The 15,467-nt window shown below is 43.3% G+C and overlaps 1 protein-coding gene across 1 annotated transcript in view; it reads right to left on the minus strand.

Moving 5' to 3' along the window:
- The window catches only part of LOC130680474 (uncharacterized), a 73,347-nt gene extending 59,424 nt beyond the window's left edge, over nt 1-13,923 (minus strand). The window contains exon 1 of the mRNA XM_057491100.1: nt 13,817-13,923. Coding sequence (XP_057347083.1) covers nt 13,817-13,923 — 107 coding nt within the window. The remainder of the gene's footprint in view (nt 1-13,816) is intronic.
- Nucleotides 13,924-15,467: the final 1,544 nt, after the last annotated feature.

A 15,467-nucleotide genomic window follows, 5' to 3' on the forward strand; every position in this document is an offset into this window, starting at 1 on the left:
GACTAAATTTAACTTAAAGAAATGGGATTCATTGATTCATGCAACTAGAAAGAACAGGGTGGGACTGGCCTTCGGGTCAACTGGATAGGTTCTCCCTGCATCTCTGCCCACCTCTCTGCTCACTTTGCCTGCTGTTGCTTTCTCTGGTGGATTTTCTCCATGCAACAAGACCAAGGAAAGTCACATTGTTCCAGGCTCATGGCTTCAGGAAAATCCGCTCAGCTCAGCGACCACAAAGGACCTTTCTCCCTCCAAATTTGGTGCATATAAATCAGTGAAGATTCTGATCAGCTCAGCTAAGGTCATGAGCCTATCACATGCAGCCCGAGCACCAGAGGAAATTTCCAGAGAGGATGTAAAACAGCCTCATCTGATGGAGGCGGGAGTTAATGTCAGGAATTGCACCAACAGTACAATACAGGGAAGTGTGGCCTATGTTTGGCTTTTGCAAAGTCCAAAAGTTCACAGATTATTCTTTCCTTAGGAAATAAACATTTGGAAATCAAATGAGGTAAAAGGAAAATTACTCAGTAAGAGTAAAGCTTGACTTCTTTATTGTTCCTGCTTAAGTGAATCTATGTCCATAAATGCTGAAGAAGTTCAAGACTGTTACCCACTCTAGCCAATCCCCTGAGCTGGTATAAGAGGCTGAGCAGGATCTTGACCTACCCCCATAGTATAGTAAAAAACCTGTTTCTAGGCCTATGAACTAGTGTAGTAAGATAGAAAGGGTGTGGGCTTCCAATCCTAGCTTTACCACGTAGGTGTGACATAGTAATTAACTGACCCTTGGTTTTCCCATTTTGGAAATGGGGAAACCTGGGACTACGAACCAAGGTCTTTATTTCTAGCCTAGTGCACTTTCCCCTAAATAAGAATATTTTCCCCTCAACAGGGTAGTTTTGCAAACTGAATATAAAAGGATAAACGAGAGCACTAAATAAGGTGTAGACAGAAAGGGCCGACATTTATTGAGCATATACTATGGTCCAGTCATTGGGGATAGAGGGATGACTAAGACAGGAAGCTGCCCTTGAAGTGTGTGGTAGGCAGAATGAGGCCCTCCCTTCAATTCTGTCCTCCCAATCTGCAAATATGTTACTTTACATGGCCAAAGAGATTTTGTACATGTGGTTAAGGGTCTTGAGCTGGGAGATTATCTGGGTACATCTACTGTAATCACAAGAGTCCTTATAAGGGAAAGAGGGAAGCAGTAGAATTAGAATCAGAGAGAAGGAGACATAAGCATGGAAGCAGAGATCTGAAGGATGTGAGGACTGGGCCTTAAATCAAGGAAGGCAGGCAGCCTCTAGAAGCTGGGAAAGGCCAGGAATTGGATAATCCCTTAGAGCCTCCAGAAGGGACACAGTCCTGCCAACACCTTGATTTTATCCCATGAGACTCATCTTGGATTTCTGATATCTGGAACTGGAAGATAATAAATTTTTGTTGTTTTAAGCCACTCAAGTTATGGTCATTTGTAATGGCAGCAATAGAAAGCTCACTCAAGTGGCTTAGAGTGTATGAGATGAGGGGATCCATAAATAGAGGATTTCAGTTCAGTATGATAGATGCTGTGATAGGGTGTGCACAGTGTCCAGTTGGAGGAGCAGTGCCCCTCTGCTAGTTTGGGGGTGCAGGAAGGGGTTGCTCAAAGAAAACTTCCTGATGTAGATGAGCTTTGTCATAAGATGCCCTTTCTCTTGCTGGTAAGGATCTCTGTTATTTTTCCCTATCAACCTATCAATACCATCCTAAATATGTAACCTCCTACGAGCTTTCATTGACTGCTGTGGCTTCCTCTTCAGCACCTTTGTATGGCTTCTTTGCCTCTAAAGATCAGGTTCTTTGAGAGTTGTCAGCTGAGCGCTCCCTACTCCCCACTTCTGTTTCACTTCTCCATGCCCTGCCTTCTAGCTTCCGTCCACCCCCACTGGCCCTGGAGCTGCTCTCCCTAAGGCCCCTTACTATCCATCCACTGCAGTCCACATCTTTCTTGACCCTGTTGAGCACCTCCTCAATCTGAAGTTCTTTTTGCTTCTGTTCCTGGTGACACCCCCCTCTGTACTTTTTCCTCCTGCAGCAGAATGTGGGGGGTGGGGCGGGAATTACAAATGGGTCAGGGTTGCTAGAACATGAAGTATAGGGAGGGAGCAGGAGGTCTTGATAAGGTACTTGGACTTCCTCATGTAAGTAGTGGGAAGCCACTGAAGATTTTGAGTAAAGTATAGACGGGAGCAGATTTTAGTTTTAGAGCTGTCACCCTGACAGCATGTGGAGGACAATTTGAAGGGTACAGTCTTAATCAGGGAAGCCTGTTAGAAGCTTTCTTCACCTGTAAAAGGAGCACAATAAATATTACTGTCACTCAGGGTAGTATGAATTGAGAAGAAATTGGTAAAAATGCCTCCAGTGACCATTCAGTGCTATACAAAGAGTGACTCTTTTGTTTTATCAAAATATGTTTTCTTACTTTTCAGGAAATACCATATATTCTTGTATAGAATCGTGGGATATTACAGCTGGGAAATATTTGAGCTGGAAGTAATCTTAGAGAGCTTAGATGATGAAACCACCTTATTTATACAGTAGACCTTGGGGTTAAATGAGTTTAAAGCAACCCACCAACACCATAGAAGGGCCAGTGGCTGAGTGTGGGCTAGAACTTCGAATTCTCTGAGTTTAGTGTAAGACTTTTCTCCATATGCCAACACTTCTCAAACCATTCTGCTGATCCAATGAGAGAAGAGTGAGGTGGAGGGAGAATCCATTGTCAAAGAATTTTGGGAAAATGAGAAAAGAAACAGAAAAATTGAGAAAATGCAAAGTGTTGCATCTTTGACTTCAGTGTGCACATTAGCATCTTAAGGTTTTGAAGAAATCCTGTAGCAAAGAAACTTGTTTAACTTTGTTAGCTCACTATTTCCCAAGCTGATTTAACCACAGACAACCCTCTTTTTGTCTTCAGGCAAGGTCGATCAGTATTTCCCAGTGTCACTCTTCCAGGAGGCCTGTCCTCCCTCCCTCCGTGATTTCTGTCATCTTCTCCTTTTCTTTTTTTTTTTTTTTTTTAGATAATTATTTTTTATTGAAGGGTAGTTGACGCACAGTATTACATTACATTAGTTTCAAGTGTACAACACAGTGATAAAACATTTATATACATAATTCTAGGTACCAGCTATCACCATACCAAGCTGTTACAATATCTTGACTATATTCCTTATGCTATACATTACATCTCGGTTACTTATTTATTTTACCATTGGAAGTCTGTCCTTTTTTTTTTTTTTTTTTTTTTTGTGAGGGCATCTCTCATATTTATTGATCAAATGGTTGTTAAAAACAATAAAATTCTGTATAGGGGAGTCAATGCTCAATGCACAATCATTAATCCACCCCAAGCCTAATTTTCGTCAGTCTCCAATCTTCTGAGGCATAACAAACAAGTTCTTACATGGAGAACAAATTCTTACATAATGAATAAGTTACATAGTGAACAGTACAAGGGCAGTCATCACAGAAACTTTCGGTTTTGCTCATGCATTATGAACTATAAACAGTTCAAATATGAATACTCATTTGGTTTTTATACTTGATTTATATGTGGATACCACATTTCTCTCTTTATTATTATTATTTTTAATAAAATGCTGAAGTGGTAGGTAGATACAAGATAAAGGTAGAAAACATAGTTTAGTGTTGTAAGAGAGCAAATATAGATGATCAGGTGTGTGCCTGTAGACTATGTGTTAATCCAAGCTAGACAAGGGCAATAAAACATCCACGTATGCAGAAGATTTCTCTCAGAACGGGGGGGTGAGGTTCTAAGCCTCACCTCTGTTGATCCCCAATTTCTCACCTGATGACCCCTCTGCGACTGTGCCTGTCTTAGGTTGTTCCTCCCTTGAGGAATCTTACCCGTCTCTGGCTAACCAGTCATCTTCCGGGGCCATACAGGGAAATGTAAAGTTGGTAAGTGAGAGAGAAGCCTTATTGTTTGAAATGGTTAGCTTTTTATTTCTTTGCATATTTATGCCCTGTAGCTTCTATGCCCAGCATTTGTCTTGAGGTATCTTTACCACTTGGAAGAATTATTATACTCGGTAAATTTGATATGAGGCACGAATTCTATTTAAGGGTTGTAATTAGGAAGGAAGAAGAAAAGCTATAGATGTAGCAGGCGGCAGAAAACCTGGGAAGATTATTTCTTTGACATATCTTCTTGTAGAGTAACTTCAGCATGTATAGGTTTTAAGCTACTACTTAAATTGCGCACACACATTAACATAATAGGAGTATAGTTACATAACCAAAGCATATCTGTAATTACCAGCCATCTCCAGTGAAACCAAGAAAACCAGTTAGGCACCTTAGGCATTTGTGAAAACTTATCTATGATATGGTGGATATTGTCCAACTGAACTTGAACAGTCTGAGAGAAATCAGACAAATTAAAACAACCCATTCCTGGGGAATGTTCACATCCCTTATGTTCTTTTAACAGTAAATAGTCTGTAGTTGTAAGATTTTGGAGCGCTACAATTTGCACTTCTCCTAATTCTTGGTTGAGTTCCAACAGTATAGATCCAGTCAAATTTGTTTTTTCACTGTATGCACAGGCCAGCTTAGATATCTCCTTCATTCCCATGGCAAGTCCAGGAGTTGGTGGGATGAGTGCATTTACAGCTGTAGCAGTGCGTTGATCTTTGTTGGGATTTCTTGATGACCGTCTTCTGGCATGAGTCTTCCAGAGAGTGCTGATGTTGGAAGTTCTCTTTCATAGCGTATCTTAGTTCATTTTCAAGGTAGCCCAATTAGGCTTTGATTTCTGTATAAACGCAAACAGACCCTTTGCCTACACTTGTATATGCCCTTTATACCCTTGCGTAGAACTCATTGGAGGTTACCACACAGGAACAGTCCTTTTTTGTTTGTTTGTTTGTTTTGTTTTGTTTTGTTTTTGGTATCCCTAATCTACACTTACATGACGAATATTATGTTTACTAGGCTCTCCCCTGTATCAGGTCTCCCCTATAAACCCCTTTACAGTCACTGTCCATCAGCATAGCAAAATGTTGTAGAATCACTACTTGCCTTCTCTGTGTTGTACAGCCCTCCCTTTTCTCCTACCCCCCCATGCATGCTAATCTTAATACCCCCCTACTTCTCCCCCCCTTATCCCTCCCTACCCACCCATCCTCCCCAGTCCCTTTCCCTTTGGTACCTGTTAGTCCATTCTTGAGTTCTGTGATTCTGCTGCTGTTTTGTTCCTTCAGTTTTTCCTTTGTTCTTATACTCCACAGATGAGTGAAATCATTTGGTATTTCTCTTTCTCCACTTGGCTTGTTTCACTGAGCATAATACCCTCCAGCTCCATCCATGTTGCTGCAAATGGTTGGATTTGCCCTTTTCTTATGGCTGAGTAGTATTCCATTGTGTATATGTACCACATCTTCTTTATCCATTCATCTATCGATGGACATTTAGGTTGCTTCCAATTCTTGGCTATTGTAAATAGTGCTGCGATAAACATAGGGGTGCACTGATCTTTCTCATACTTGATTGCTGCATTCTTAGGGTAAATTCCTAGGAGTGCAATTCCTGGGTCAAATGGTAAGTCTGTTTTGAGCATTTTGATGTACCTCCATACTGCTTTCCACAATGGTTGAACTAACTTACATTCCCACCAGCAGTGTAGGAGGGTTCCCCTTTCTCCACAGCCTTGCCAACATTTGTTGTTCTCTGTCTTTTGGATGGCAGCCATCCTTACTGGTGTGAGGTGATACCTCATTGTAGTTTTAATTTGCATTTCTCTGATAATTAGCGATGTGGAGCATCTTTTCATGTGTCTGTTGGCCATCTGTATTTCTTTTTTGGAGAACTGTCTGTTCAGTTCCTCTGCGCATTTTTTAATTGGGTTATTTGTTTTTTGTTTTTTGAGGCGTGTGAGCTCTTTATATATTCTGGACGTCAAGCCTTTATCAGATATGTCATTTTCAAATATATTCTCCCATACTGTAGGGATCCGTTTTGTTCTATTGATGGTGTCTTTTGCTGTACAGAAGCTTTTCAGCTTAATATAGTCCCACTTACTCATTTTTGCTGTTGTTTTCCTTGCCCGGGGAGATATGTTCAAGAAGAGGTCACTCATGTTTATGTCTAAGAGGTTTTTGCCTATGTTTTCTTCCAAGAGTTTAATGGTTTCGTGACTTACATTCAGGTCTTTGATCCATTTTGAGTTTACCTTTGTATATGGGGTTAGACAATGGTCCAGTTTCATTCTCCTACATGTAGCTGTCCAGTTTTGCCAGCACCACCTGCTGAAGAGACTGTCATTTTGCCATTGTATGTCCATGGCTCCTTTATCAAATATTAATTGACCATATATGTCTGGGTTAATGTCTGGATTCTCTAGTCTGTTCCATTGGTCTGTGGCTCTGCTCTCGTGCCAGTACCAAATTGTCTTGATTACTATGGCTTTATAGTAGAGCTTGAAGTTGGGGAGTGAGATGCCCCCTACTTTATTCTTCTTTCTCAGGACTGCTTTGGCTATTCGGGGTCTTTGGTGTTTCCATATGCATTTTTGAATTATTTGTTCTAGTTCATTGAAGAATGTTGCTGGTAGTTTCATAGGGATTGCATCAAATCTGTATATTGCTTTGGGCAGAATGGCCATTTTGATGATATTAATTCTTCCTAGCCACGAGCATGGGATGAGTTTCCACCTATTAGTGTCCCCTTAATTTCTCTTAAGAGTGACTTGTAGTTTTCAGAGTATAAGTCTTTCACTTCTTTGGTTAGGTTTATTCCTAGGTATTTTATTTTTTTTGATGCAATTGTGAATGGAGTTGTTTTCCTGATTTCTCTTTCTGTTGGTTCATTGTTAGTATATAGGAAAGCCACAGATTTCTGTGTGTTGATTTTGTATCCTGCAACTTTGCTGTATTCCGATATCAGTTCTAGTAGTTTTAGGGTGGAGTCTTTAGGGTTTTTTATGTACAGTATCATGTCATCTGCAAATAGTGACAGTTTAACTTCTTCTTTACCAATCTGGATTCCTTGTATTTCTTTGTTTTGTCTGATTGCCGTGGCTAGGACCTCCAGTACTATGTTATATAACAGTGGAGAGAGTGGGCATCCCTGTCTAGTTCCCGATCTCAGAGGAAATGCTTTCAGCTTCTCACTGTTCAATATAATGTTGGCTGTGGGTTTATCATAGATGGCCTTTATTATGTTGAGGTACTTGCCCTCTATTCCCATTTTGCTGAGAGTTTTTATCATGAATGGATGTTGAACTTTGTCAAATGCTTTTTCAGCATCTATGGAGATGATCATGTGGTTTTCGTCTTTCTTTTTGCTGATGTGGTGGATGATGTTGATGGACTTTCGAATGTTGTACCATCCTTGCATTCCTGGGATGAATCCCACTTGGTCATGGTGTATGATCTTTTTGATGTATTTTTGAATTCAGTTTGCTAATATTTTGTTGAGTATTTTTGCATCTACGTTCATCAGGGATATTGGTCTGTAGTTTTCTTTTTTGGTGGGGTCTTTGCCTGGTTTTGGTATTAGGGTGATGTTAGCTTCGTAGAATGAGTTTGGGAGTATCCCCTCCTCCTCTATTTTTTGGAAAACTTTAAGGAGAATGGGTATTATGTCTTCCCTGTATGTCTGATAAAATTCCGAGGTAAATCCATCTGGCCCGGGGGTTTTGTTCTTTGGTAGTTTTTTGATTACCGCTTCAATTTCATTGCTGGTAATTGGTCTGTTTAGATTTTCTGTTTCTTCCTGGGTCAATCTTGGAAGGTTGTATTTTTCTAGGAAGTTGTCCATTTCTCCTAGGTTTCCCAGCTTGTTAGCATATAGGTTTTCATAGTATTCTCCAATAATTCTTTGTATTTCTGTGGGGTCCGTCGTAATTTTTCCTTTCTCGTTTCTGATACTGTCGATTTTTGTTGACTCTCTTTTCTTCTTAATAAGTCTGGCTAGAGGCTTATCTATTTTGTTTATTTTCTCGAAGAACCAGCTCTTGGTTTCATTGATTTTTGCTATTGTTTTATTTTTCTCAATTTTATTTATTTCTTCTCTGATCTTTATTATGTCCCTCCTTCTGCTGACCTTAGGCCTCATCTGTTCTTCTTTTTCCAATTTCGATAATTGTGACATTAGACCATTCATTTGGGATTGCTCTTCCTTTTTTAAATATGCTTGGATTGCTATATACTTTCCTCTTAAGACTGCTTTTGCTGTGTCCCACAGAAGTTGGGGCTTAGTGTTGTTGTTGTCATTTGTTTCCATATATTGCTGGATCTCCATTTTGATTTGGTCATTGATCCATTGATTATTTAGGAGCGTGTTGTTAAGCCTCCATGTGTTTGTGAGCCTCTTTGCTTTCTTTGAATAGTTTATTTCTAGTTTTATGCCTTTGTGGTCTGAAAAGTTGGTTGGTAGGATTTCAATCCTTTGGAATTTTCTGAGGCTCTTTTTGTGGCCTAGTATGTGGTCTATTCTGGAGAATGTTCCATGTGCACTTGAGAAGAATGTATATCCTGTTGCTTTTGGATGTAGAGTTCTATAGATGTCTATTAGGTCCATCTGCTCTACTGTGTTGTTCAGTGCTTCCGTGTCCTTACTTATTTTCTGCCCAGTGGATCTATCCTTTGGGGTGAGTGGTGTGTTGAAGTCTCCTAGAATGAATGCATTGCAGTCTATTTCCCCCTTTAGTTCTGTTAGTATTTGTTTCACATATGCTGGTGCTCCTGTGTTGGGTGCATATATATTTAGAATGGTTATATCCTCTTGTTTGACTGAGCCCTTTATCATTATGTAGTGTCCTTCTCTATCTCTTGTTACTTTCTTTGTTTTGAAGTCCATTTTGTCTGATATTAGTACTGCAACCCCTGCTTTCTTCTCACTGTCATTTGCTTGAAGTATGTTTTTCCATCCCTTGACTTTTAGTCTGTACATGTCTTTGGGTTTGAGGTGAGTTTCTTGTAAGCAGCATATAGATGGGTCTTGCTTTTTTATCCATTCTGTTACTCTGTGTCTTTTGATTGGTGCATTCAGTCCATTAACATTTAGGGTGACTATTGAAAGATATGTACTTATTGCCATTGCAGGCTTTAAATTCGTGGTTACCAAAGGTTCAAGGTTAACCTCTTTAGTATCTTACTGCCTAACTTAGCTCGCTTATTGAGCTGTTATATACACTGTCTGGAGATTCTTTTCTTCTCTCCCTTCTTGTTCCTCCTCCTCGATTCTTCATATGTTGGGTGTTTTGTGCTGTGCTCTTTCTAGGAGTGCTCCCATCTAGAGCAGTCCCTGTAAGATGTTCTGTAGAGGTGGTTTGTGGAAAGCAAATTCCCTCAGCTTTTGTTTGTCTGGGAATTGTTTAATCCCACCGTCATATTTGAATGATAGTCGTGCTGGATACAGTATCCTTGGTTCAAGGCCCTTCTGTTTCATTGTATTAAATATATCATGCCATTCTCTTCTGGCCTGTAGGGTTTCTGTTGAGAAATCTGATGTTAGCCTGATAGGTTACCCTTTATAGGTGACCTTTTTCTCTCTAGCTGCCTTTAACACTTTTTCCTTGTCCTTGATCTTTGCCATTTTAATTATTATGTGTCTTGGTGTTGTCCTTCTTGGATCCTTTCTGTTGGGGGTTCTGTGTATTTCCGTGGTCTGTTCGATTATTTCCTTCACCAGTTTGGGGAAGTTTTCAGCAATTATTTCTTCTAAGATACTTTCCATCTCTTTTCCTCTCTCTTCTTCTTCTGGGACCCCTATAATACGGATATTGTTCCTTTTGGATTGGTCACACAGTTCTCTTAATATTGTTTCATTCCTGGAGATCCTTTTGTCTCTCTCTATGTCAGCTTCTATGCGTTCCTGTTGTCTGATTTCAATTCCATCAATGGCCTCTTGCATTCTATCCATTCTGCTTATAAACCCTTCCAGAGTTTGTTTCATTTCTGTGATCTCCTTTCTGGCATCTGTGATCTCCCTCCGGACTTCATCCCATTTCTCTTGCGTATTTCTCTGCATCTCTGTCAGCATGTTTATGATTCTTATTTTGAATTCTTTTTCAGGAAGACTGGTTAGGTCTGTCTCCTTCTCTGGTGTTGTCTCTGTGATCTTTGTCTGCCTGTAGCTTTGCCTTTTCATGGTGATAGGAATAGTTTGCAGAGCTGGGATGAGTGACAGCTGGAAGGACTTCCTTTCTTGTTGGTTTGTGGCCCTCCTCTCCTGGGAGAACAGCGACCTCTAGTGGCTTGTGCTGCTGCTGCGCACAGACAGGGTTTGTGCTTCCTGCCTGGCTGCTATGGAGTTAATCTCCGCTGTTGCTGTGGGCGTGGCCTGGCTCGGGCTGCTGCTCCAAAGTGGTGGAGTCGCGTTGGAGCAGGAGCGGCCTGGAGGCTATTTATCTCCGTAAATGGCCTCCCTGCTCCCTGCAGCCCAGGGGTTAGGGTGCCCAGAGATCCCCGGATTCCCTACCTCTAGATTAAGTGTCCCGCCCTGCCCCTTTAAGACTTCCAAAAAGCACCCGCCAAAACAAAACAACGACCACCAAAAAAAAAAAGAAAAAAATTTTTTTAATTTAAAAAAAAAAAAATTTTTTTTAATTAAAAAAAAAGCTGGTTGCTCGTTTGTCTTTATTCTCCGGTGCCAGCCTCGGGCCTCTGCTCACCGGTCTTTCTGCCCTGTTTCCCTAGTATTGGGGTCCCTATCCCTTTAAGACTTCCAAAAAGCGCTCGCCAAAACAAAACAGCAAAAAAGCAAAAAAAAAAAAAAAAAAATGGTCGCACACTTTTCTTATGTCCTCCGACACCCGGCCTCCAGTGCCCGCTCACTGTTCTTGCTGTCCTGTTTTCCCAGTATCGAGGGCCCTGCGCTCTGGCCCGGATGGCTGGGGCTGGGTGCTCGGCAGCCCCGGGCTCCGTCTCCCTCCCGCTCTGCCTGCTCTTCTCCCGCCGGGAGCTGGGGGGATGGGCGCTCGGCTCCCGCGGGGCCGGGGCTTGTATCTTACCCCCTTCGCGAGGCGCTGGGTTCTCTCAGGTGCGGATGTGGTCTGGATATTGTCCTGTGTCCTCTGGTCTTTATTCTAGGAAGGCTTGTCTTTGTTATATTTTCATAGATATATGTTGTTTTGGGAGGAGATTTCCGCTGCTCTACTCACGCCGCCATCTTCCGCCCCTCTCTTCCTTTTCTTTCTCTTTTCTTCTTTATAAGTGTTTGTCCACATAACTCTCAGCAGGGGTTTTGCTTATATAATTTATTCTTCAAAGAACCTAAGTGAGGAGGATAAACATTTATTTACAATGTTTATTCATCTCATTTTACTAATGTGAACCAGAGCTCTTATTTATTAAAAACAAAAACAGTGTTTGCTATTTCTACATCTCCCCTCCTGTGCTCAGTGGAGGATCCTCTACATTTGTCAGTTAATTGGAGAAATATTTACTCCAGTCAGAAACTGAAATTCTTTAACTGAATCTAAGAAACAGAGTGTGTTTTTTGTGGATGAAATATTTTGTAATTATATATGTATACAAATTGTTATTAAAGGCAATAAGGCTAACATTATTAATTGCATAATACCATTTATACATATACATTTATACAATACCAAAATACCATAGCATTTTCACACACATTTGTTTTATGTTCTTTGTACCAACTCCTAAAATTAACAGAATAGCCAATTTACTCTCATTTTACAAATGGGGGTTTGTGGCTTAGGAAGTTTAAGCAACATGGGGGTTAGTAGCCAGAGTGTGGCAGCTCTGGGAGGAGATAAAGATCCTCACTCCTCATTCAAAGGTATGATATTAAATGCTTACAAAAGGAGTTCTCAAATTGAGCTTCCTAAAGGGTTATATTTTTATGTGTAGTTAGCTAGTATATGAGTCAGGGTTCTATAGAAAAACAGAACCGACAGCATGTGTATGTGGTGTGGGGATGAGAGAGAGATGGAGAGAAAGAGGGAGGATTTTATTTTAAGGAATTGGTTCACATGACTGTGCAAGCCTGAAAGTCCAGAAATCTTTAGGGCAGGCTGGAGGCCCCAGGAAGAGTCTGTGCTGCAGCCCACGTCCTCAGGCAGTCTGGCAGGGACCTCCACCTGTTTCTCTTAAGGCCCGTAACTGATTGGATGAGTCCCACCCATGTTATGGAGAGTCATCTGCTTTACTCAAAGTCTACTGATTTAAATGTTAATGTCATCTAAGAAACTCTTCCTGGCAACATCAAGCAAGTGCGTGACCAAATATCTGGGTACTGTGGGCTAGCCAACTTGATGTGTAAAATTAACCATCATAGCTAATAACAGATGTCCTTACATGACACAATTCTGTCCAACTAGACCAAGTGATGTGTCCCTTAAGGGTTGGAGTCATCTACGCCATTTCCCAGTAAGGAACCAGAAGCAGTAGAGACACATGTGGACCCTGAATCTGACAGAGGCTTATCTTTCTGAAAGCTTGGGTTAGAATGGTCTAGAAGAAGTAGTTTCCCTCAAAGGTCCACACTTTTCCCAGGAAGACTGATGATCACTATGCACAGAGACCATCAGGGCTGGGATGGACCCTACCATCCTCTACCTGTGTCCCCTCAATAGATGGACGAGGGTGAGGGCCCAAGGCCAGGGCCTCTTCCAAAGAAAGGACAGAATGATGTCTGGTCTTAGGAGTCCTCATCCCCGGCAGCTGGTGTCACAGTGCCACCTGGGAGCCGCTGAACTGCCTGGGACTCCTAATACCGCTCGGGCTGCACTGACCAGCAGCAGATTCACGGACGGAACCATTAGAGGGTTTTAGCTAATTGCATGTTTGAATTTACAACATCTTCAGTTGAAGAGGCAGTGAGGGGCAGGGGTTAGGGAAAGTGTCTGTGTGAGCTGTATGTTGGGCACAGGTTGAAATAAGATATTTCCTTAAGTGTGTATGTATTTTACCAGAAGCATGTTTCACATGGAAACAAAAAATGTCACTAAATATTAGCTAAACTGAGAATGTTCATAGTTAAGGAGCTAGGGGAGGAGGGATAAAAGTCCATATATGATTTATAGGGCTGAGAATCTTTTTAAAAATACCATAATCAAGTGTTTTTGAATCTATCTGCTGACTTAACTCTAAATCATGCCACTTAGCAACACTTAGCAACAAAGCCTTTCTCTTTGCTTCCTTTCCTCCCTCCGTCCCTCCCTCTCTTCCTTAAATTTCTAGAGCACACTAAGCTCTCTCCCATCTTTGGGCCTCTGTTCGTGCTTCCTCCTTCAACTAGAATCCACTTTTTCTGGCTCCTTTTCTGTTCTCCAGGACTTGGCTTAAACGTAATCTCCATCCTGCCTAAATTAGATTTTGTTATTAAATTGGATTATCATTCTTTTTCACACCATCGATTTTGTTTTCCTCCATGGATTGTATCACTCCTGGTGGTCATATACTTGTCCGTCGTCTGTCCCTCCCGCTATTCAGTGAGCCCCCAGGGGGACGACTCCACCAGTCATGGTCCGAACGGGGAGATGATGGCAAGCCATCCAAGGCCTTCTGCGACACCGAATGGTGGGGCCATACTGGTTGGGGCAGGATGTAGAGAAACCCCAGGGATGGTTCGGTGCCCGTGAGACAGCAAAAGTGGGGCTCTTGCCATCCTCTGCCTCAAGGGGTGAGGGAAGGGAGCAGTCACTGGGCCTGCAGGGAGGGACTGGTGTGCAGAGGAGCACCCTGATTGGAGCAGTCCCTCTGACAGAGGGGCACAGCCAGCCTAAGTGACTGCACAGGCAAGGAGCCAGGTCATAGGTACCCGTTACTTAATGCTCTTTCCTCTCTCCAGGTTTCTGAGGGTGAGGATGCCCACGGATGTCATCTGCAGAGAGGAAGGTGGAGAGTGGATGTCCATGTCCAGCGCAGGAACCATGCCTGCCTAACCCACCATTATCCCCAGTGACAAGTGCAGAGTGCATGTTGTTCAAATGAATGAAGAACAAATATAACGAATGTGTTGCCTAGTATGTGTTTTATTATACTTTGTATCTCCAGTTCTTGTTATTTTTAAGTGGATGCAATGGATATTTGCCCAATTCAGTTTAGTCTGAGTGCCTTTAAGTATATGGGCTTTTCAGGCAACTCTGCCTGAGGAACGGGAATTTGACAAGGTCGGGGGCAGTGACAGTATAAGGATAGAAAAGTCTCACCCTTTAGAGAACAATAGCTGGCTTTGAACTCTTCTGGTATTACACTGTACAGGGAAGGAAGCTGCCAGATTGGACGCAGATGCAGCAGCTCTGCACGGGAAGGAGAGACAGGCAGGCAGCTGCCACTCTACTCACGCCTCCCTGGTCCCTCTCATTTCCAAAGGCCAGTGGACCATGAGAACTGAAGCACCACCAGGGCGCCAGACCTGGGCCCAGGTGTTCAGGATGGTGGAACTGCTCACCTCCGGACTATGCAACGCTCAGCTTGTGCCCTGACGAAAGGGGAGAGCTGCAGGCGGATTGAGGGGCAGGCAGGCTCCCAGAGCTGTGCTGTTTGGGGGAGCTGACAGTTTCTGCAATATTATTTAATTACCAGAAATGACATTACTCAGTATCACTTTTCCATGCCTAATTTCATTTACTTGACGGCAGTTCTTAAGATTAGTAAACATTCCCCTACATGCAATCTGAAGTTATTCTCACTTTTACTCTCACAGCATCTACCCCTTAATTGTTTATCATCTAGATAAACTGCTCAGTTTTCTCATCTCCTTTTATTTCACACGGATGTTGCACCCCACAGAGGAATGTGGGATGGACGCGCGAGCTCCCCGTCGTTGGGGGGAGGAGCACCGCCCTAAGGGGGCGGGGTCCCGCGCAGTTGCCACCGCGCATGCTCGTCCAGCCTCCCAGCGCCCCACTTCCAGTGCCCGCCTCTCTGGGGGGAAGGGCAGCGCCCTATGGGGGCGGGGTACGAGAACAGCCGAGCCGCGCATGCTCTTCCCGCCTGCCACCTCCCCCGTTTCCACTACCCGCCTGTTTAGGGGGAGGGGCATCGCCCTCAAGAGGCGGGTCCCGCGCGTAGACGACGCCGCGCAGGCTCTTCCCGCCTGCCCCGTCCCGGTTTTCAGTGCCTGCCACTATGGGTGGAAGGGCACCGCCCTGAGGGGGCGGGGTCTTCGCGCAGTCTGCGCCGCGCGTGCCCCTCCCGTCTCCCAGCGCCCCAGCTGTGCCCGACTCTTTGGGGGGAGGGGCAGCGCCTTAAGATGCGGGGGAATCCTTGCGGGGACGTAGCGCGCATGCTCGTCCCGCCTGCCCCCGCCCCCGTTTACAGTGCCTGCCACTATGGGGGGAAGGGCTCCGCCCTAAGGAGGCGGGGTCTGCGAGCATTCGGCGACGCGCATGCTCCTCCCGTCTCCCAGCGCCCCAGCTTACTCTGCCCGCCTCTTTGGGGGAAGGGTCAGCGCCCTAAGGGATCAGGGTCAGC

This window comes from Manis pentadactyla, chromosome 13, assembly GCF_030020395.1.
Source record: "Manis pentadactyla isolate mManPen7 chromosome 13, mManPen7.hap1, whole genome shotgun sequence".
NCBI lineage: Eukaryota > Metazoa > Chordata > Mammalia > Pholidota > Manidae > Manis > Manis pentadactyla.